This window comes from Tachysurus vachellii, chromosome 4 (assembly GCF_030014155.1).
Source record: "Tachysurus vachellii isolate PV-2020 chromosome 4, HZAU_Pvac_v1, whole genome shotgun sequence".
Lineage (NCBI taxonomy): Eukaryota > Metazoa > Chordata > Actinopteri > Siluriformes > Bagridae > Tachysurus > Tachysurus vachellii.
Window position 1 is genome coordinate 27,326,395 of NC_083463.1, and position 23,255 is coordinate 27,349,649.

General features: G+C 39.3%; 2 protein-coding genes, 1 long non-coding RNA gene and 1 other non-coding gene across 4 annotated transcripts in view; 2 read left to right on the forward strand and 2 right to left on the reverse strand.

Annotated features, from left to right (window-relative positions):
- Positions 1-12,282, reverse strand: part of LOC132844840 (E3 ubiquitin-protein ligase SMURF2-like) — a 58,326-nt gene extending 46,044 nt beyond the window's left edge. The window contains exon 1 of the mRNA XM_060868671.1: positions 11,833-12,282. Coding sequence (XP_060724654.1) covers positions 11,833-11,884 — 52 coding nt within the window. The 5' untranslated portion in view covers positions 11,885-12,282. The remainder of the gene's footprint in view (positions 1-11,832) is intronic.
- A 686-nt stretch (positions 12,283-12,968) lies between these two features.
- LOC132844841 (importin subunit alpha-1-like) lies at positions 12,969-21,207 on the reverse strand. Its single transcript, XM_060868672.1, has 11 exons — positions 21,120-21,207; positions 20,875-20,949; positions 20,661-20,792; positions 18,686-18,774; positions 17,962-18,230; positions 17,795-17,889; positions 17,266-17,529; positions 16,064-16,297; positions 15,272-15,454; positions 13,431-13,580; positions 12,969-13,202 (listed from the first exon to the last, which is right to left on the reverse strand). The coding sequence occupies exons 1-11, from the start codon at positions 21,120-21,122 to the stop codon at positions 13,113-13,115; spliced, it is 1,584 nt and encodes a 527-aa protein (XP_060724655.1). The 5' UTR covers positions 21,123-21,207; the 3' UTR covers positions 12,969-13,112.
- Positions 18,638-21,668, forward strand: LOC132844842 (uncharacterized). The gene is made up of 2 exons (XR_009648369.1): positions 18,638-18,796; positions 21,529-21,668. It is a non-coding gene; the product is annotated as an uncharacterized LOC132844842 (long non-coding RNA).
- trnar-ccg (transfer RNA arginine (anticodon CCG)) lies at positions 21,540-21,612 on the forward strand. Its single transcript has one exon. It is a non-coding gene; the product is annotated as a tRNA-Arg (tRNA).
- Positions 21,669-23,255: the final 1,587 nt, after the last annotated feature.

Below are 23,255 nucleotides of genomic sequence, written 5' to 3' on the forward strand. Positions count from 1 at the left end.
TCAGCCAACACCCAGACAACAAATCTGTCTAGATTTTATGTGAAACTCCAACTAGACTAGATACACCAGAATGATGCAGGAACGGTGAAGAAGATATCTGACTCAGCCATGATCAATCTTCAAACAGCGATACAATACGAAACAATCTCCCATCTTCAAACAGCGATAGCGCTGCCATGGAAAGTCCCCAAAATGTGGGAACTCAACACCATCATCAGGTCACTGATATTCACAAAGTTTTATCCCACATGCAAAAGATCAGTTTTATTGAGGAGAAGAAGAAATTGTCAGTCCGTTTGTTTGCTCAAGGTGTCTTCAATGGCAAAGTTCTGACTGTGTTAAGTTGCATTTATCATGTCAAAATACGTACAATCCTGAACTATACACCTCAAACCATTTTGTCCTTCATACACTACTGCAATTTGCCAATGAATTCAAGTTTGTTTGTTTTTTATGTTTTATGTTGTTTTTATGTAAATGCTCTGTGCTTCTATTATTAGTACAGAGAAATTATATGTTGTGTCATTTTGTACAGTTTTGGCAGGATAACACTTAATCATTTGAGTAAATATTTCATTATTGTTCAGAAATCAATAACTACCTAATGAATTCCATGCCAAATTTATTCCTTTTGAATAAAGGATTCTCCGTTTTTAGCCGGTGTTCTGAAATAATTGTATACAATACAGATGCTGGGGAAATTAGAAAGGAAAAGAATATTCTGGATTAATAATTAGTCATGTCTAATCAGATCAAGTGACGTTTATTCCTCAATAAAACCCTAATTAATGCATAGAGTGGAATAGAATTTTTTCAGGACAAACGTGCGACACAGTACATCAACGTGGCACGTAGGGACCTGCACACAGTCAGATAAGTGCAAAATACACAGTAAACACACAGAGCGATACATAAAAACACTAAGAAGACAGGACTGGATTCAATGGCATGGCCAAGGTAAAGCTGAACATGAGTGGAAAATGCTTGAGTAATTAAAGTTTGTTACTAATCTTTTTTACCCCTTACATTTTTTTGTGACTTTTAAAGTATGTAATACAAATTCTTTTTGTTTTTCTTGATCTTTGTACTTGATAATTAAACACTTAAATAATATTAAAAATCCCATAGCAGCTAATATAATAAATAAATATAATCTTTATGTTAATATAAAGATTAATAGAATACAAAATTCAAGATTAATATATCTAATATTAATCTTGAATTTTTTATTCTATTAATCTTTATATTATTCTTTATATTAACCTTTTGTTCTATGTTCTGTAAAGCTGCTTTGAGACAATGTCAATTGTAAAAAGAGCTATACAAATAAACTTGAATTGAATTGAAAACTTGAATTAATAGCATTATCTCTGATAGCACAATATAGTCCATGATCTAACAGCTTGTACATTTACAGCTAAGGAATACAAAAGAAAATAAAAAGTCGCTGGTGCAGGACATTAACCTCTGAGCTACCACTGAGACCAGACCCCAACTCACAGAATTGAATTCACAACTAAAAATAATGACTACAGACAGTTATGGTCTGTCAAAAATAGAAACATGGATGAACTTTAAACTCCAACCTAAAGAATCCTTTCTCCACTGGATTTGGCAATCGAAAGCATTTGGATGCTGAAAAACTTACAGAAAAATTACAAAATTACGTCCAGCATAATAACCATAGGTGCTAAAAGTAGCCGTGTTCTAGTTCTCAAGTACTATTAATTTACTGCTCATCAAAATAAATCCTTCGAAAAAAGTCTTCATTTTACATTTATTGAAGCTATATATATAGCCCTGCGATGGGTTGGCACTCCGTCCAGGGTGTATCCTGCCTTGATGCCCAGTGACGCCTGAGATAGGCACAGGCTCCCCATGACCCGAGGTAGTTCGGATAAGCGGTAGAAGATGAATGAATGAATGAATGAAGCTATATATAATTGGTAGGCTATCCATCATGTGACAGTCTTCAGGAGAGAGAAATTAAATTTTTCCATTCTATTCTATTCGAGAGAGACAAAAATAAATGGATGGCTACAGAACAGCGGTTTATAGCTGCTCTAACATAAGTGATAACTTGTTTCACAGATTTTTGACTTGAGATTGCTGAGGTATTAAAGGAATACTTTAATGATGTGCTGTTTTCAGCAAACAGTAACAGTAACTCAGCTTCACGGTGGGCCACATAACACCATCCCACAGTTGATTATTTTCCACTTCCAGCACGCCCAATAGTGTTTTTATTCCTTACACAACCACAGCCCATCATATCTACCCTGCTGTCGGAAAGTTTCTCTTTCTCTCTCGGTCACCCACTCTGTCACTTCTTTCTCTTTCCAAAACTCTCTTGACTCCAACATGATTTTTTTCCCCCGCAGCCTGAGGAGCTCATGAAGCTCCGATTACCAGGACACATTAAACCAACAGACCTCCTGTTGAGAGCGGTCAGGTCGCAGCCGAACACACGCACGGAAAGCATGTGTGCGAGACTCCGCAGGAACAGTCAGACGGCACAGACGGCACTGTGTCCTCTTGAATTGCTCCGAGTCATCAGTCCTTGATTCCTGCTCTAAGCATTCAGCTGTAATGGGTTTAAGAGGTTTAAAAGGTTTACGGCATGTCAGCCAGACTATAAGGCTCTTATTCAGCACTTTGGGACGAGTTTTAAAGGCTCAGCGCCGAGCTTTCTGACTGCTGGTTGTCTGAATAAACATAGTCTGAAAATAGTGCATTGCTTATTCACACCGTGGCAAGATGAACACCCAAATCCACGTATGTCTGTGAAACAAGCCACTTTTAAACACAGCCAAAATATGGGAACGTGTGTGAGATTGAACAGTTAAGGCTGTAGATGCTTTTTTTTTTTTCAGTTAGGGTGCAGGGTATAAAATTTTCAGAAGGAATGCTTTATTTAAAAGAAAAGAAAAGAAAAGAATATACACGTGTAGATATATAGTCAATCATGCTTAGTGTGTGGAATTTGCTTCAGCAGTAGGTCTGCACTGAGGTGGGTAATATTGCTGCTCCGGGGTCTCTGGGTCAAGCCTGAGCTCAGGTTACGTCCTGTGTGGAATTTGGCATGCTCTCCCAACGTCCATCTGAGCTTCCTCCGGGTTCTTAAGTTTCCTCCCATCTTCCAAAAACACAACAGTAGGCGCACTAGTGATAAAGAGTGTGTGAATGTGAGTGTGTTATCCTGTGATGGACTGGTAACTCAGTTCAGCGTGTTTCCCCTCCTCGATCTCGGTGTTCCTGAGACATGCTCTGTCTTCTGGCTCCATCACGACCAGGTTTTCAGTTTGACTGTAAGCTTAATATTGTTTAAAAAATTGCTGATAATTGCATGATACCACTTTGTACCATACTGGACAACATCACTTCCTAAATCATTTAAATGTGTCCACTGTTACAGATGGATACTAGATGGGTACAGATAGTGGCGTTTGTTTTATACCCCTAATCCCTCCCCATACTTCTCAGCAGTTACCACATTATTCACATGGTATTCAGTGTACACAGCACATTACAAAGGCCTCTTTCAAATGATCTGATAATGTTGCCTGGATTTCAGGTTACTGAGTGCATGTATACATGCGTGTGAACATAACTGGACATAGAGGAGCTGCTCGATAAGCATTAAACAATCATTTATTCATCTTATAGCTGGGATGTCAGTGTCTCACAGGGTAAGAATTATAAGAAATCCTGCAGACTAAGAGTGTTCTGTTCACTTTGCAACCACTTTGAAAAAACTCTCAAACATTTTACAGTGAAGAGATGCACTTGTACTTGTGTTTATGTCTTGCAATATCCCTGCACAATCATCTGATCTCCCCTTCGGTCACAGCTCACAACCTTTGGGTAACTACAGATAATCAACTGTCCTTTTCTTCGCATGTTGCTAATGTGACACGCTCATGTCGGTTTCTTCTCCACAACATCAGAAGGATTCTGACATTTTTGTCCACACAGGCTGCTCGGGTGCTTATTCAGTCTCCTGTCATTTGAAGACTGGACTACTGCAGCTCTCAGGTCAGGTCTACCTTTGAACGATATTTGTCCTCTGCACATGACCCATAATCCTCCACTGGCTTCTAGTAGCTGCAGGCATCAGATCCAAATCACTGATGCTTGCCTACAAAGCCAAAAATGGAGCTGCTCCCATTTACCTCAAAGCTCTTATCACTCCTTGCACTACACCTCGCTTCCTCAGAGCTTCCACTGTCCCACTGCTGCTCGACTGTCCACCATCTCTCAGAGTAACACACAGGTCTACAGGAAGACTCTTTTCTGTTCTGGCACCGAGGTGGTGGAACGAACTTCCCCTAGATGTCCAAACATATGAGTCACTGGCTATCTTCAAACGACAAGTGAAGACCTTCCTCCTTCTGAAACACTTGATCTAGCACCTTTTCCCTGTTTATTGTATGTAAGTAAGTAAGTAAGTAAGTCAGTCAGTCCCTGAACAGAGTTTTAGGTTGATGGTATTCTAAGTCTGTAACCTGGTAAACCAGTGTTAATATATTTATTGCAGAGACTTTAAAGCACTGTTGTACGTTGCTCTGGATATGATGGTCTGCCAAATGCCGGAAATGTAAGATTCTCTGAGGATCTCATTCTTGCAAGCAGCGATTAGAAGAGTTACAGGAAACAACAACAACAACAACAACAAAAAAGTTGAAAGAACTGTTCCAGAGAGAAGATGGTGTTTTAAAAAGTGGTTAATAACTTTATTTTTGTGTTCCACTGTGAGTTCAAGAATGTGTAGCCTAAACCTAAGCACAATCCCACCAGGCCTAAATTCCTGTCTAGAATTTGTCGCTTCCTGTACGCTTGGCTAAAGGAAAACGGACTTGAGATTGTCACTATTGCCAGGTTTATGATAGTGAAGCAACAGCAAGAAAATCGGTGTAGAAAGCGGTTTTCCTATAATTCTGCAAAGTAGACAGATGCTTTACAAATAAATAAGCAGATGTTTAACAAGGGTTTCATTTATTTCTGCTCCAGACTTCATAAAAGCAGTATAGCCAGCTCCAAAGTAACAGCTCTACAGATTGAACCTGAAATAAAACACTCTGTGTGTGTGTGTGTGTGTGTGTGCGTGCGTGATGCCTTACAATGGATTAGCATCCCATTCCACGGTGGATTCCCACCACAGGTCCAGTATTCCTGGAATGTGCTCAGATTTTTCTTACAACTCAGATGTTTTCTTCTTGCTTTTTGACCCACTCTTTTTTTATTATTATTATTATTGTCACCTTCTTTGTGTGGGTTGTCGAGCATATTTCCTAACTTGTTACCAACCCTTAAGGAAAAAGAAGTGCCAAAAAACAAATTGCGTATTGTGTGAAACCGTCTTCAAATATTGTGATATGTTCTTTCCATATTGCTCATCCCTAGGTACAACACAGTGTGCAATACGAAAGACAAATCTCAACACACAAACCACAAACATGCACACACACAAGCAGACACACACACAAGCAGACACATACGACATGGTGCAGACTCAGACAACAGAAAGCAGTCTGTGTACAGACGTGATTTTACAGAACGTGCAAAAGGTCAACTGCACAGCAGTGGGGCAATGGGTAAAGCACAACGTGCCAAATTTCAGTGTCTGCTCAAAGTTTCTAAGAAGCAGACAAATGTGTGTGTGTATGTGTGTGTTCCGCCGGTTTCCAGTGGTTGTGGTGAGACAGGAAGTGTGATACGTGATCATATGTCTGTGAGGAGACGAGCTGCAGCCATGCTGCCGTCTGAGAAGCTTCCGGTGCAGATGATGGGGACAAAGGTCAAAGGTAAAAAAAAAAAGGGGGGGGGGGGACTGTGCAGGCTTCTGTGCATACTTGGGTACAGTTCAAAGAAAAACGAGTATGAAGTCTTATTTAATAATAAGTGAGGCGTCCACGTGATGTGTGTTTACTCACAGCTTTTTCCTCAGATTAAATAATACAGTACTAGACTTTCACGGGGATGGGCTCATGTGCCAAAAGGATATTTCCAAAATTCTTTCATTAATCTTAATGTTTAAACATTGTACGTGAGTGTAAATCGGTGCTCACTCGCCTAGGTGCTAGTAACACCACTTGTACATAATCGGTTTTCTAAAATATCTCGTGTAACGTTTCAGTTTGAATGTTTTATGGTCCACTTTTATAGAGAACAGTGTGTTAGACAGGGATTGAGATCACAATCACACAAGTTTGAGATATGAAACAACTTTGGGAGGAAAAAAATCTCTCTCTTAATTTACTTATTTATTAGCAAAGAAATTGTAGAGAAATATTTTTAGTCCATTTTAAATAATAATAATAATAATAATAATAATAATAATAATAATAATAATCACAAAAACAAATTAATAAAATCTAAAACATACACAATAAATAGAATATTTTAAAAATGACCAGAAAAAAAAAACAGAAATAATAAAAAAAAAAAAACACAAACAGGTTATACAGTAACCATGTGTGCATAACAAGCTTATGGTTTATTTTTGTAAACCAAACAGACACCTTTGTGTACAGAAGTCACTTAATGAGAAAGAGAGATGAGTAATGAGAACGGAACACAAGACATGCTGGTTAAAAAAAAAGGCAAAAAAAATAAAAAGCCGACATTCAAATCTGAACGTCAGCACAGAGAAGCTCATGTTATTGCTTAAATATTTACTTATTCGAAGCCAATTCCTCAAAAAGTCAATGAAAAAGTCATCGTTGTATTCCCGTCATCCCTGTTCTGTTCTGCACAGGAGCAATACCATGACATCATCAAAATCACACCAGACAAGTGCATGCAGTCATGGAGAGACTGGAACAGACGCTCGCTCAGGCATCATTTATTCCAAAGAGGACCTTACGTCACTCTTTATACCATCTTTATCCACGGGCCAATTTTTACACCTCAGTCAAATGGAAATATTTTTCTTTTCAGTAGTCAGGGCCAAGGCTTTGAAATGAGGCTGAGCAGAGCTTCCCGGCTTCCCGAGGAACTGGCAACTCGAACACCTTAAAGCTTGTGTGTGTGAAGAGAGGTTTAGTGAAATTTTTGATTTCTATAGAGGATTTAACTCCAGAAAGCATTTATTAACTTGTACGCCGTGTCTGTTTATCTGAACGAGAATGTAATTAGGAAATGAGATGTGTTTGCAGATAGAAAACATCTGTGACTCAAGGCAAAAATATTTACTTCTAGATGTTTTCTAAAACACAATTTCTAGATGTTTTTTTTTTTGTTTTCGTTGTAAGATTATGTTTGTTATATGTATCATTGTTTTCCTCTCAGGTTGTTGCCAATACAACAATGGATCATCTGAGACAAAGACAGACAAGCAGATCATAGGGCAGTGTAACGCACTCGGAGGGAAACACAATCTGCCCTCTTCCACACCCATGGGCTCACAGACACACATAATTGGTTAGCGTCACTGTGATTGACAGGAGAGGCGGTGCATAAGAGAACACACTCCCTTAGCTCCAGGAAGTCTGCGGCATCAGGATCCAAAATCACGATCTTCTGACAATCATTTTTCCTTTTATCCAAGTTTTTTTTTTCCTGTGATCCAAATGCAAACATTCCCAATTTAATACAAAAACATTTCCACCAGAAACCAGAAAAAAAAAGGCAACAAATGTTCTATTTGTTGAAGAATTACTACTCATATTAATACATGTTCTGTTTATACTTTCCGCTTTGGATAAATTTAGATAATCTCAGACAGTCTCTTGTAAAAGTTGTGTTTTCTTTTACCATCACTTTGTTGAATGCACAATTTTTATGTGCACAAATGTATAAAATAATACAGAGAAAGGAAGCGAGACGTAGGACACGTGGAGAAAACTGAATGAGAGACTTTTGTGAGTGTATGTGTGTACATGCATGAACACACTGAGGTCACGGTCCTGCTGGGATTAAATATTACATCGAGGAATAACGTGTACAAGACCTCAAGCAGCTAGTGGAACTAAGCAGAGCTTTTTCAGGCAAATAGCCTTCTGTTTCACTCAGGAAGTGAATTTGCCTAGAGACAGTGAGGAAACATGATAAAACAAAAAGTGCAGGAAATCGGGTCATTTCTGAGAACACAGAACTTAGTGCTGAGATTTTCCACTTCCTTCAAATGTACAGGTGGCAGAATATGATGACGATAAGGAAATCGGCAGCTAGCTGAGCGTCTGTGCTTTAAAACTAGCTAGTGTATAAAATAATCACACCTCGGGCACTCGTGCTCTATCCGATATCTAATGTACACTCTTCTGTATACAGCGTTCAGGATCTCTGAAGGTTCCAATCCGTTTAGTCTGCCATGGTTTTGTGCCAAGTTTTCAGTGGAAAGACGATTGCTGGACTGCATTGAATCCTGATCTTATCACAGATTTCTCATAATCAGTGGCTAATATAAAACAAGTTTACAGGACAAGAGAAAAGGTCTGCAGTTCATCTGTAAATCTAAAAATATATACTTTACAAAAGGAGTCAAAAAAATTCAGGAAGCAATGGGGAAAATGTGCAAGAACGTGATACAGCAGATGAGAAAATGCATGAAAGCATAAGTATGAAAATGCAGAGCATATGCTGTAAATAATAAACCTAATAAATATTTAAAAGATTTAAATGAGTCAAATTATCTATTTAAATTTAGATTTTTTTCTAGAAATTCTAGAAAGCCTATTTCTTATGTTTTTTTTTTTTTTTTTTTAAAAACAATTACTAATATTTTTAACATGAATTCATTTTTCTCTCATAATGAGGCATATTCGATAAATGTAATAACTAAAATGTTAATCAGACTTCAACTGAAAACACTGAATGTCAACATCATTAAAGAAAATGATCAAAAAAAGAAAAAAAAAAATGATATGGCCACCTAATGAAGTGGTAAAAATAAACACTGACAGCAAAACCTGTGTTAAGCCATTATATGTGCTAAGCTAAAATGTTTAATGTATTATATAGTATGTTGTATATAAAGCAGGTGTTTTTGACGAACTGAAATCTGGACATGTGGGTAAAAGGTGAGGGAAGATTTTGGACTTTGAGAGTGTTGTGTGGGAGTGGGAGTAAAGCCTGCCAGCTCTACCAACAAACCCTGATCAGTACACACAAACACCCACACACACACAGACACACTCTATTGATACTTGGCATAGAGAAGCTTTTCAGCAGCACAGTGCGAGAGAAGGTTACTGATCCTTGAGGAAGCAGGACAAGTGAGACATGCTAACACTTCCGTGCTAACACACATATAGCTTTGGACTGAAAGAGAGAGATGCTTATTCATGTGTCAGTGCATTGTTATGACAAACAGAGAGAAAGACATTTGTCAGACGGACAGACGCTATAGACAGATGATTGTGGATTGAGGGCTCTAGATTACGAAGGGATGTATGAACCTGTTCTTTTTTCATTTATAAGAGTCGACACATACAGAAAGTCAGACATGTGTCAGATAGAAACAACTGGACAGATCACGGACATTACAGATATAGGTATTGAAACAGATAAACATTGACATTACAGGTAATAGACAGGCAGAAATGCAGACAGGCAGAGGTATAAATAGATGGCTGGCCAGACAGACGAGACAGAAAATAACCTAATAACCTTAGATACGATCAGTCAGAGGAAAATGCTTCCTATAACACTCTCTGATACACTGTGCTCTAATCAGCTGGTGCTACTTTTAATACCCGAGCAAAACCAAGCAATAAATTTGGCCTGATGAATCAGCATACCTTGGCCGTTTTAAGGAAGGAAAAAGAAACGGTTGAACTTGAATGCATTTCAGAGCTTTCAAAAAGTAGAACGCTGTTAAATAGTTTCTGTTCAAAATGTTTAAAAAAAATGGTAGATGGTGGCGGAAAAGGTGATGGAAAAAAACCAAATACTTGACCTGTAGTTTTCTTTTCTCATTAAAGAAGACTTCAGCAGCCCTGAATTTAGCAGCAGGCTGATTCAGAAACACACACATTTATAGTTAATGATTCATTAGTGTTTGTGTCAGGAGATCGACCCACGCAAATGGGAACAGACAGAGAAGGGTGTAAAGGAGACCTGACAGCCGCTCTGCTGTTTTATACTGTTATCTCTTACCTCATTTCTTATTAACTCAGTTGCAATGGAGCAGAACATGATGCATGACTGATAGACAAATAATACATATGCAACAAATAGAATGATCAGATGTAGAAGATAAATGTTAATGCCTCAAGTGGTAACTCAGTGCCGAGTGACCAGACGGTTTTAAGTTTAAAACTGCAGCAGTGACAACTAACAGACTAATTGTTTGGCCTTAATACAAAACTCTAGACTCGCGACTGATTCTCCTAAATCATTTCGGATTAAAGCATCTGCCAAAAAACTAAACAAAACACAACAAACACACAATGAAACTACTTAAGAGGATAGAAGATGACAGAGTGGTCATAGTTGCAGTGGGTCTGTAGTCTATCACAGAAACGCTGGATGTGACGAGTGAAGCCAGCTTGGGTGAGACACCAGTCCATCACAAACACAAAGATTCAGTTCGCTTATTATGACCAGGCGCTGATTTAGAGCAGAGTGATCCACACACCAGCATGTTTTTGAAACTTGGTTGGACGCTAGAGAACATGGAAGCCCCATACAGACACGGGGAGAACACACATGGATAGGAGAAATGCCACATGGACAGATGCACAAGCTCAGGATATCAAAGCCAGGACCCTGAAGCTGTGAGAGGACAAAGCTCCCCACTGCACCACTCATCTATCATTATCATAATGCTAAGCTCTGCTACAAAACTGTTTTGAGAAGCACAGATGCCGGAGTCTAAACAGTTTAGGCCTGGAGTAGCAAAGAACGGCAAGAACACACACAACTACACAGCCTAAAGTTTGAGAACACATTAACCATTTTAAACATCTCATTACAAAGTTAATCTTCCTTTGGTTCCCCTGATGTTGCATGACCAGCTTTTTTAAAAGACGCTGCAAACTGTCTTTAGCCTGGAGCGTAGGAATTGACTTAAAAAAAATCAGGAATTAGTGTTGGAAAAGCATTAGTGAGGTCAGATGAGGGGTTCTGGGTTGCGCTCAGCATTCAGATTCACACCAAAGCTGTTCAGTGAGGAGGAGATCAGGGCTCCAAGCAAGTCACTTGAATTCTTCCACTTTAACCTTGGTAAACCTTGCTTTATTAACCTCACTTTGTGCACAGGATCACGGTCATGTTGGAACGTCTCTGAGCCTTTTAAGGTCCAGTGAAACTGAAATATAACTTCCATTATATACAAAGGGACAATTTAGTGAAGAAACCCATACAGGTGTGATGTTCAGGTGTCCACTGTTTTACTATGATACTTGATCTACAGATCCATTGGTCTGCAACACAACAATAACGAGTTATACATGCTTCGTTAAGTCCATACTAAAAGCAGACCAGTAATAAAGCAGTGACCGGGCAATTACAGTGGCAGGATTTATTTCAGGGTGGCACCTCAAAGTGCCGCTCGTGCGTTGTGGCCACGCCCCTAGATACCACGTCACACACCGTAACAACACTAAAACAGCTAAACTGAGTACAATGATGTAATGTTTATCTCGGATTTAGCATGAACACGTCAGACAAAAATGATTCTTTAGCAGCTAAAAGTGAAAGCAAGCTCACTTCTCGGAGGTTTAAAAAGTAACGTAAATGTTTAAAAAGTTGTTTAAAAGTGTCATTTAATCACGTTTCAGCACGTAACTCTATCAACATGTAAGAGAAAGTATGTAAACAAACGTCTCATATCAGCAGAAATGAACACATGAACGGTGTAAAAGGTGAAAATAAGTTTGATAAACTTACCTGTGAGCCTCAGTTTCACTGGACCGTTTCTCCTCGTCCCTTGACTAGACATTCCCTTTATATTCCAGCTTGACGTTTCTTCCAAGCTATTTTCTGCTCAATTATTTACCTGATTACAAAAAAAAACGAGAGAACTTTTCCTAAAAACGTGTTGTTTTTTTTTCTCAACGTTTACAGCCCAATAACAGCGAGTGAATCCGCTGTAGACGCCGCATCACGGTCTACGGGTGGGTTTTATAACACATTCAAATCAAACTTTCCAGCATTTTGTTTTTTTTTCCAGCAAAAAAATATCCACGTCTCACATCTTAACATGTACGTGCAGTTCAAAAATAAACATAATAAGCCCAGCCTGGAAACGCTAAACCTTGTGGAAGTGTTACTTAAACCCGCTCCATGGCTAAATCACCGCTGTACTCGGACAAACCCGTTTATTTTCGTTCGGAGTTGTGGGCAGCCAAAAGCTATTTAACCCGGGGCGGTGTTCCAAATAGACATCGAGGGCACTACCTATGAAGCCGAACGCTGTTATTCTGTGCACTAAAACAAGCGCATGTAGGAAGTACTGAGACATTTAGGATACGCCCCGTTTCTGTAGGAATAAATGACCGACAGCGACATCGCGCGGCCAAACTGAGGAACAGCGTCGACATATGGTGTTAAATGTAGTCAGAATTTAATTTAGACAGAAAGCAAGCAAGATCATGCTGCTACAATTACAACTGCAGCCAACAACTTTATATGCTGATTTTGTAAATAAGTAAATAAACAAATGAATTACATTTAACAAAAGGAGTTTGTGTGGGCGATGGTTTGGCTCCCTGTGCAGTGGTGTGCTTTATCCCTGACATGATGCTCAAGTCCTTTGGGACATGCTCCAGGCTCCTCATGTCCCTGGAGGGACGTATCGAGTTTGGAGTGTACGATTCATTAAATCTATGCTCCTTTATTTATTTGTCTCCTGTAACTACTTTTTCTTTGGCAGGACCGTAGTGAAACTGGTAATGAACTGGTAGAAATACACCCTAAACGAGTGTGAATATTTTAGCAGTTCCAATCAACTGACCAACATGTTTTTTGGGAGGTGATCCTCTGTGTCACCTTCGTCCAGCGAAAGTCAAAATCGAACCACAGAATATCTTACAGGTTAAAAATTTATTTACAAGGCTAATAGTAAAAATAATAAAAAAAGAGCCTTTATATACATAACTAAATAAAAAAATCCTCACATGTATGCATGTACATATATAAAATGGAGTAGTGGTTGGTGGAGGAGTGTTTTAGAAATTAAAAGTGCTTTGGTTCTCGGTAATCTGGAAGGAAAAGCCATCAGTGGTTGCTTCAGGAGCGATGGATTCATCCTCTTCTTCCTGAAAGAAAAAAATAAATAAAATCAGAATCAGATTATCAATAGTGTGACTCTTCTTATTCTGATTATTAACCAATTATTAACCAATCACAGTCATTAATTGTTCTGAAGGCCATCCTATCATAATGGTGCAAGCGTACTCATTGTTTTTTTAATGTAACACATACGCCCTTCAACAAAAAATAAAATATTCGCACAAATATGTGTATATACACCTATTTACACTTACTTCCCCAGAGAAGTATTTCTCTATGATTTTGAGTGCAGCTTTGTAGACCATTTCGTTCTCGTGGGTCTGGAGTGCCTCAATGCTGTCCAGTCCTCCGCATTCCTCGATCATCAGACACAGCTTCTCCGTCTCGTTCATTTTATCTGCAGCCTGCAGGTCAGCACAGCAGAATATGTTACTGACAGAGCCGCAGATCCCTCACACCTGACAACGTAATCCCTATATAAATTCCCAATAATCGACATCGACTGGAGCCCGTTTAGTTAAGGATCACATGAATGACTCTCAGCTGTAAAGTTACAAACCCTAGAGCTTGAAGATTTTTGTAACAAACTGGCTTTTATTAATGAATACAACATATTTCTTGTGTAAATGCAACTGAAAATGATTTAGGAATAAATTTGTTTGGATTAAGAGTGTTAAATGAGGCCTAGTTTTTTTAGGTATGTTTTAGGTAGCAGAAATTTCCACCATTAAAAAAGGTGAGATTTGCCCATATTACATAGTGTTTTTTTTTTTAAGTCCTAGCCAATTCGTTTGCAGGAGATGGAACAGCAGGAGGTGGAACGGCTGGGTGCTATGGTGCAGTCAGAACAGTCTAGAGCTAAACACCCTCAAAACTGTGGAGATGATAGTGGACTTTAGGAAAGACCCCTCAACACTACTCCCCCTCACAATATCCAACAACTCTGTCATCTGTGGAGTCCTTCAAGTTTCTGGGCACTACCATTTCCCAAGACCTGAAGTGGGAGTGCAACATAAACTCCATCATCAAAAAGGCCCAGCAGAGTATGTACTTTCTATGCCAACCAAGGTCACCAAGGAAGTATGGTCTGCCACAGGAGCTGTTGATGCTGTTCTACACTGCAGTCATTGAATCTGTCCTGTGCACATCCATCACCATCTGGTTTGGAGCAGGACAGGAACAGACTGCAACGCACAGTAAAAAAAACAGCGGAAAAAATAATTGCTGCCCCCCTGCCCACTCCCCAGGACTTGAACGACACAAGGACCAGAAACCAGGGAGGAAAAATCAAGACACAGGAACAGTTTCTTTCCCCAGGCAATCACCCTGATCAACAACTCACCATAATTATATTCACTGCTTCATATCTATAAGTACTGCATTATCAGGACTGTCAGTCATCAAACCATCTGTATGTGTGTGTATATATATATATATATATATATATATATACATATATATATATTAATATTACACACACTACTGCTGCTATATATTGTACAAAAAGCATAATATTGCAAAATATTGTTATTTGCACTCCCACACTTTATGTACATAACTGATCAGTCATATTCTGTATTCAAATTTAATACTCATTCTGTCTATATTGTATCTTATCGTCTGCATTGTCTTGTACTGTATAGTTTGTGTAGTATAGTGTTATTTATGTCTGTACTTTTGCAAGCCACAAACAGCTGGAACCAAATTCCGTGTGTGTGTCAGCACACTTGGCCAATAAATCTGATTCTGATTCTGATTCCCTTCCATTAGCCATCAATCACATGCTTCCTCTGAGATGGCCAAGTGCATCTTTTCAAACTGTTGCTCATACTACATCGCGGTTGCTTGCTATCCACCCCATTCTGCATGCATTCTGCGGCTCCTGGAGCAGAGACAGTATGCCATCTTTGTCTCCTTGAGAGCACAGCTAGTTTCTCTCTCTGTATAATCATCAGGATTCGTACCCGTGATCTTTCCTGCTGTGTCAGTCACAAGCCAAGCCGTAGTGCTTTCAGTCAGTGTTCAGTCTAGAATTGAACAGAAGCTCTGCGTGGATGTAGCCAGTTTGATCCAATATGTCCATGTGACTGCTTACCAGAAAGAGATTCTGTATGGCATCAAGGATGACTAAGATGGTCTTGCTGTCATTGGCTGACAGGAGGTTCAGGAGAGGGCCGATCACTCCAGACTGAACCAAGTAGGCGACCTGCTTCAGTGTCCCCCCGCTGGTGTAATTAGTGATGGCCCATACAGCTTCTTTCTGGGTCTTATAGTCTCCCTGTGACAAAAGAAAGAAACATCCTTAAACCTCATCGTCATCAGTTAGTCAACACATCGCTGCTACATTTAAACCTGTATAATTATAAAATCTGATCAGTCAGAAGGTGCTGATATAGTTATTTAATTTATATCAGGGCTTTTGAACGAAGTTTCCAATTTGTAAGTTTTTTTTGGTTTAATAAATTTGAGAACACAAGAGAGAGATCAAAAATAAATTAAAACTCATGAAAAACTTAAATGACTGTATAGTTACTATAACCAAAGAAATTCCGCAACATTAAATATAAGTATAAATTAAAAAAACAACAATGCATAATGTATTTATTATTAATCACTGAAAAAATGCTGCTAAATAAAAGCAATAAAACCCCACAGGGACATAATATTATAAGAAATCAATCCACTTCAGAGTGGTATCTGTTTCACACCACACCATCATGGATCACTTTCCTATAACAGAGTGGTCCACTACAATCTATTTCTCTTTTCTTGCAATAATCTGGTCGAAAAAAAAAAAAGCAATTAACACAGTCATTTTTTCTGAAAAGTTTGCCATGGCAATGTTTGCGTCTTTATTTCAACACTAGAGCTCGTGAGTGTGTCTGACCTGCTGTAGGACCTCCACCAGCATGGGCACCAGACCCGCACCAACAACCTCCTGGATTTGTGATTCTTTCCCGGCCGTGATGTTGGATAGCGTCCACGCCGCTTCCTTCTGGATGTTGCTGTTTGGGTGGCGGAGTAGACTGGGGAACAGAGCCAGCGCCCCGGCGTTCAGAACTCTCTGAGTCTGTTCGTCCGTTCCTGTGACGATGTTCCCCACTGCACGCAGCGACGGAGTCTGAAATTAACCCACACAGTTGCATCCATGTAATGAATCCAGAGTTATATAAAATGAATAATGTGATTGTGTTAATACTTCAACATATTAATGTTGTTCAGCTGTCAGGCTGAGTTGTGTGTCTCGATCAACGCCCTAGGTAGTGAATCAGTATATCATGGGGCACAGCTAAAGATTCTGACTCACTACACACCGGGAAACTGATGACTCTAATGATTGATGACTGATGAATATTTAAGTTTTCTATGTCACGCCGTTTCAAGATTTTTTTGCGATCATTAAACTTTTAAAAGATGTCAGAGTCAAACAGACATCAAATCGAGTTAAAAACTTGAATCATTTGAAAGCTACAACAAGGATAACATGTATAATACTTATATTTGTAGACGAACTCGGTTGAGTTTGTCTACAGTTCTTTCGATACTCCTTGGTGTTTCCACTGACTCAGTTTGTGTGTTTATAATCTACATTTTTATTCTGCTTGTGGAATGACGACGTGTCACTCTCGGCTCGGCATGAAAGGCTTGTAGTACTACATGCCATCTACAGGTTATCGTTATTTGTGTAGCACTTTTCTTAACCTTAACCACAATTATTCACACCACATTCTAAAAAAAAAAAAAAAAAAAAGATAATTAAATCAAGTCAAACAGGTACAATTACCATAAACAAAACAAACTACCAAGAGCTATTGATAGCAAGACTCTAAAAAAGGCTTTTATGATGTTTCTTCATTATGCTCCTTTCATAAACTGCTTACATTATCATTTCAGTTTCTTGTTAATTTGTTCCTGCTATCCTTTTCATAAGCTTTAGACAGTTTCTCCTCCTTTTCCTCCACTTTGCTAATATTTTTTACATCAGTAACCTTAACATTTTGCAATAATGTACCAGTTACATGAGGCCTCAGTCCCAGGCATCTATTCTGGTGTCTGACTGCATGTGTGAAAGAAGCTTGAGTTTCTCACCATTATGGTGATGTCTGAGCAGGCAAGCAGCTGTACGAGTTGAGGCACAAAGCCAGCCTGCAGCACCACCTCGATGCGCTCGTTCGGGCCGTCAGTGAGGTAGGACACGGCCCAGCATGTGTCAGCCAGCACCTCTGGGTCGTTGTGTTCGAGGAGGCGCTGCAGGGCCGGCAGCATCTGCTGCACTGCAGTCACTGGAGGAGCTGGGTTTTTATTCCGGCATAGATTCGACAGAGTCCACGCCACGTTCCTCAGGTAACTCGTCTACAACCAACGAGAAAGAGAGTGTTCAGTAATGACCGGGGATTTAAAACTATTATAATCGCAGAGTCTCATGTTTAACAGGCTCAGAGGCTTAGCTTTGCTTTAATAATTAATAAGAGAGGAAATCTTGTATAATAATAATTAATTAATAAGAGAAGAAATCCCAAGTCCAATACTTAAGCACTGTTCTATCCCATTTTGTAGTACACATAGTGTAAGTACTGTGCACAGAAAGACTGATATACCAGCAGACTGAGGTACTTACAGTGAACATAGACAGGTTGGGAACAGACAGCAGTGTTAGAAGGGGCTCAATGGCTCCATGATTGATGACTTTGTCCCTGTAAGTCGTGCAATCACCTTAAAAGGAAAACAAAGTTAGACTCGATCATAAAGCGCGTCTGTGAAATGATTATTGCTTTGTCTTCTCACCGGCGATATTGCCGAGGGCCCAGATGGCTTGCTCGCTAATGTGAGCATGAGGAGAGGAGATGAGGGCGATGAAGGCTGGAATGGCTTCTGCCTCCACCACGGCCATTGTTTGGTCTGAGGTGCCAGAGGCGATGTTGGTGAGAGCCCAAGCGGCCTCAAACTGGATGGGAGGACAGTGAGAGAGCGAGAGGAAGCTCACTAATGTAGTGATCAGACCTGCTTCCACGATCGAGTCGATAGGAGGGTGTTTTTCTCTGGAGAGCAACTTCCTGTTGGAGTAAAACAGTATGGAAATTGCATATATTTAATCCTGCCTTGTTAGAATGCCTTGTGTTATAACAGCTTTAAATATTTCAAAACACTTTTCTGTAAGTCATGCCGGAAGAGGACTTTTTATAATACAGTACAAAAAAAGAAGGAATGGTGGTGGCGGTCAAAAAAGGAATAGAAACTGGAGATAAGAGAGAACTCGGCTGTAGTATTAGTTTATTTAACAATGCAGAATACCTGATAAGAGTTTTGACAAGCGTGAGAAATAGTGTAAAAGCTGCTGTATGCGCACCAAGGCATGCAACTATGTGATAATCATCTCGGACAAGAGGAAGTTTTAAAACAAAAGGTTGTGTTCATGAGCTCATGTGCACAAACCAAAACCAAAACCAACCAACCAAAGAAAGTGACCTGAAACTGTGTTAAAGCAGCTCCCCGATTCAGTGGCTCTTACCTCGCTGCCTGTGTGGCCTGTAACTGATGATCCAGAGACTGACTGTTTACGCCACTAACGATCTCCTCCACAGTCCAATGCTGGAACGACTGCAGAGTGTAAAAAAAAAAAGTAAGTGCTCCTGGAAGTGTTTAATCAGTTTTTACAGTTATATACAATTATAATTGCTTAAAATATCTAACAGAATGCACAGGGTGAAGATGAAATGCAGTGTAATTACATAAAGTGAAGTATTAATATTAGTATTATTGAGACAATCAGGGTCGTAGAGGTGTACTGTAGAGATCATTCTTTCTTTAGAAATAAGCGATGATCTGTTATTTTGAATAGTTATTAAACTCTATTTTTCTGGGTGCCTTGAGAAAAACTTTCCTCTTGCAAAGGTATGCAAAAACTCATGAAAATGAAATGTATGCTTAAAAATCTGTATTCAAATTAAGTCTGTATGCAAATGAATCATCTCGACTTTTTAAATATGGGATTAGCTACTTTGCCTTAAAAAGTCTTGGTAACCTTGTCGATGCCTGATACTTGCTCAAGGGCACCTCAGTCGTGGCCCGAGACACGAACCCACAACCTTAGGGTTAGGAGTCAAACTCTCTAACCATTAGGCCATGACTTCCCCTAACTCTGCAATGACCACACACTGATCTGCACAGTTTCCCAATGACCAATCACTGATCCTCACTGTTTCCCAATAACCAATCCCTGATCCCCACAGCTTCATAATGACCAATCCCTGATCCCCACATCTTCCTAATGACCAATCCCTGATCCCCACATCTTCCTAATGACCAATCCCTGATCCCCACATCTTCCTAATGACCAATCCCTGATCCCCACAGCTTCCTAATGACCAATCCCTGATCCCCACATCTTCCTAATGACCAATCCCTGATCCCCACATCTTCCTAATGACCAATCCCTGATCCCCACAGCTTCCTAATGACCAATCCCTGATCCCCACATCTTCCTAATGACCAATCCCTGATCCCCACAGCTTCCTAATGACCAATCCCTGATCCCCACATCTTCCTAATGACCAATCCCTGATCCCCACATCTTCCTAATGACCAATCCCTGATCCCCACATCTTCCTAATGACCAATCCCTGATCCCCACAGCTTCCTAATGACCAATCCCTGATCCCCACATCTTCCTAATGACCAATCCCTGATCCCCACATCTTCCTAATGACCAATCCCTGATCCCCACATCTTCCTAATGACCAATCCCTGATCCCCACAGCTTCCTAATGACCAATCCCTGATCCCCACATCTTCCTAATGACCAATCCCTGATCCCCACATCTTCCTAATGACCAATCCCTGATCCCCACATCTTCCTAATGACCAATCCCTGATCCCCACATCTTCCTAATGACCAATCCCTGATCCCCACATCTTCCTAATGACCAATCCCTGATCCCCACATCTTCCTAATGACCAATCCCTGATCCCCACATCTTCCTAATGACCAATCCCTGATCCCCACATCTTCCTAATGACCAATCCCTGATCCCCACAGCTTCCTAATGACCAATCCCTGATCCCCACATCTTCCTAATGACCAATCCCTGATCCCCACATCTTCCTAATGACCAATCCCTGATCCCCACAGCTTCCTAATGACCAATCCCTGATCCCCACATCTTCCTAATGACCAATCCCTGATCCCCACATCTTCCTAATGACCAATCCCTGATCCCCACATCTTCCTAATGACCAATCCCTGATCCCCACATCTTCCTAATGACCAATCCCTGATCCCCACATCTTCCTAATGACCAATCCCTGATCCCCACATCTTCCTAATGACCAATCCCTGATCCCCACATCTTCCTAATGACCAATCCCTGATCCCCACATCTTCCTAATGACCAATCCCTGATCCCCACATCTTCCTAATGACCAATCCCTGATCCCCACATCTTCCTAATGACCAATCCCTGATCCCCACAGCTTCATGATGTTACCTGTGAGTTGTGGTTTGGATCCTGATCCTCTGACTCCGTCACACAGGTCACATTTCTCCTTTTTAAAATCTGCTCATCTTTCTTGGCTTTCCGGAGCTCCACGCTGACCTCCTGTCTCCTTCTCCTCAACTCCTGAGAGAGGAAACGAAAACGAAACTTGTCAACATTCAGCTCGGATATAAACAGGTGATAACGACTAATAAAGCGGACCTACGTTTGCATCCTTGCCTTTGTGTTTGAACAGGTTTAAACGGGAGACGCTGTCACCGGCGGCTCCGGACATTTTCTCCTGTAAAAAAGAACTCACGTTACTGAGATGTTATAACACTGTAATGTGACTATAAACCTACAAGAAGTGTCTAAACTATAACTAATACACCATGAACACTCAGCAAAGTGGTAATAAGTCGGTTTGTTTACATTAAAACAACATTAGTCAGATTTCTGGGCAAATCTTACCATTCAGATGGTCTATAAAACAATTCGACACGTTTCCGGACAGCGGCTTTTCTCACGCCCGGTTTCTTTGCTCTGGATGACAGTGACGTCGTTAAATATGTGGGTTGACGCACGTCGACACTTGAAAATGATTGGACAGTCTGTTAGAAGGAAGACGCCCATTGGTTGGTCTTGACGGCAAAAAAAAAAACAACAAAAAAAACAGCAGGGTGTTGTCGCGAGACTTTAAGTATTCAAATACAATATATGTAAAATGCTGATCGAAACAACGGTTGTGAACATTTTGTGCTTTGGTTTCGTTAAGAAATCTGAAATGATACTTTTGGGTGTTTTTTGCATTAGAAATCGTCTTAAATAGCGAGAAGAACGTTTGGTGAGTGTGGTGTTTAAAAGGCATTGTTTCCCACAGCGGAGCGTGATGACCCAGTGGCCTAATGGATAAGGCATCAGCCTCCGGAGCTGGGGATTGTGGGTTCGAGTCCCATCTGGGTCGGAAACATCACTCATCCTACGTTTTGAGCTCCAAGAAAAGAAAACACCTTGTGAAAATTTGAGGACCACTAAATACCACGAGAAACAATGTTTAATAAAGGCTTATTCCCTCAAAGTCGAACTAAACTGTACATGATTACCGCTTTAAATACATTAAGATTCAGTTTTTATATCAACAAAATGAGCATGAAACCCTGGACATGAAGCTCAAGCTAATTGCAAATAAATATAATCCATCTTTTACACACACACACACACTAACACACACACTAACACAAATCATATTTAGTTCAAAAGAAAAAGAACACTTTAGGTAACACAATATTTCTAACATCACACGTTAGGCTCAACACAAAAGTTGCATCATTTGATTCATCTCATTGTTCATTATTCAAGTGTTATTGATTGTCAAGCTGACTATAGTTTATTTTTTTCTTTAAAAACCTTTAATGCGCCAGGAAAGTAAGAATGGTGTGTATATCAGTATTAAAAGCTCTATGCAATATGCATATCAATGCATACTGATTACTGTTGAAAGCACACCCATAATCCGGTGAAATATTATAACACATGAAACAGTGCATATGCTGCAGGAAACGGGTGCGGTTCTAAAGAAACAACAATTAATGATCATTTCATTTCATTTAACAATAATATTATCCCAAGCTAATGACGTGTTACATTCACAATAAATTTCAGTCCTTACAGAATGTAGAGTAAAGAAAATCTCCTCATTGTCCAGTAGGGGGCAGTGAATCAACACAACTACATCATTTACTCCTCACACACTACTGCTATTCAGTAATAAAATAAAATACAGCATGTCTTTTATTTTAAAATTAATTTAATATGATTAACATGATATACAAACGATAATTAAATAGTTTCAAGCTATGGAAATACAAGTTGGAAAAGGACATGATAGTAATAACATCTTAAATATTAGATTAGATTAGATTCAACTTTATTGTCATTACACATGTACAAGTACAAGGCAACGAAATGCAGTTTAGGTCAAACCAGAGTGCAATAGCAGCAAGTGCAGGATATACAGTTTTTACAAGACTTAGATAAGTTAAATAAGTAAAATAAAATGGTAATATGAAGTGATTTACAGATGTGTGTGTACTATGAACATAATATACAGATGGCTATAATTGAAACTGAAATTTACAGAAGGATGTAACAAAATATATGGCTATTGCTATAAACAGTAATTTACAGATGTGTATGTACTATGAATATAATATACAGGTGAATATATATGTGCCATGAACATAATATACAGATAAATATGTACTATGAACATAATATACAGATGAATATATATGTACTATGAATATAATATTCAGATGGCTATTAGTATAAACTGAAATTTACAGAATGGTATGTGCTATAAACAAAATATATGTGCTATAAATAAAATATCATCATCATCATCATCATCATCATCGATTTAATGCAACAATAATAGTTGATGATAAAATTGCAGCAATGACAATGGCATAAATTTGTATAATTCTAATACTTGAGTGCCATATAGGCTTCCAGAGTTAATATCAGCACAAACAATAATAATGACTATAACAAAAATGATAAAGCTTTATATGAAAGAAATAGGATAAAAAAGAAAACAGCAACAAC

Coding starts and splice junctions, on each gene's coding strand:
- LOC132844841 (XM_060868672.1), bottom strand. Junction 17,530..17,794: donor CCAACCTGTCTATGTTCACT/GTAAGTACCTCA, acceptor CGTTGGTTGTAG/ACGAGTTACCTGAGGAACGT. Junction 16,298..17,265: donor GCTCAGACATCACCATAATG/GTGAGAAACTCA, acceptor GGTTAATTTCAG/ACTCCGTCGCTGCGTGCAGT.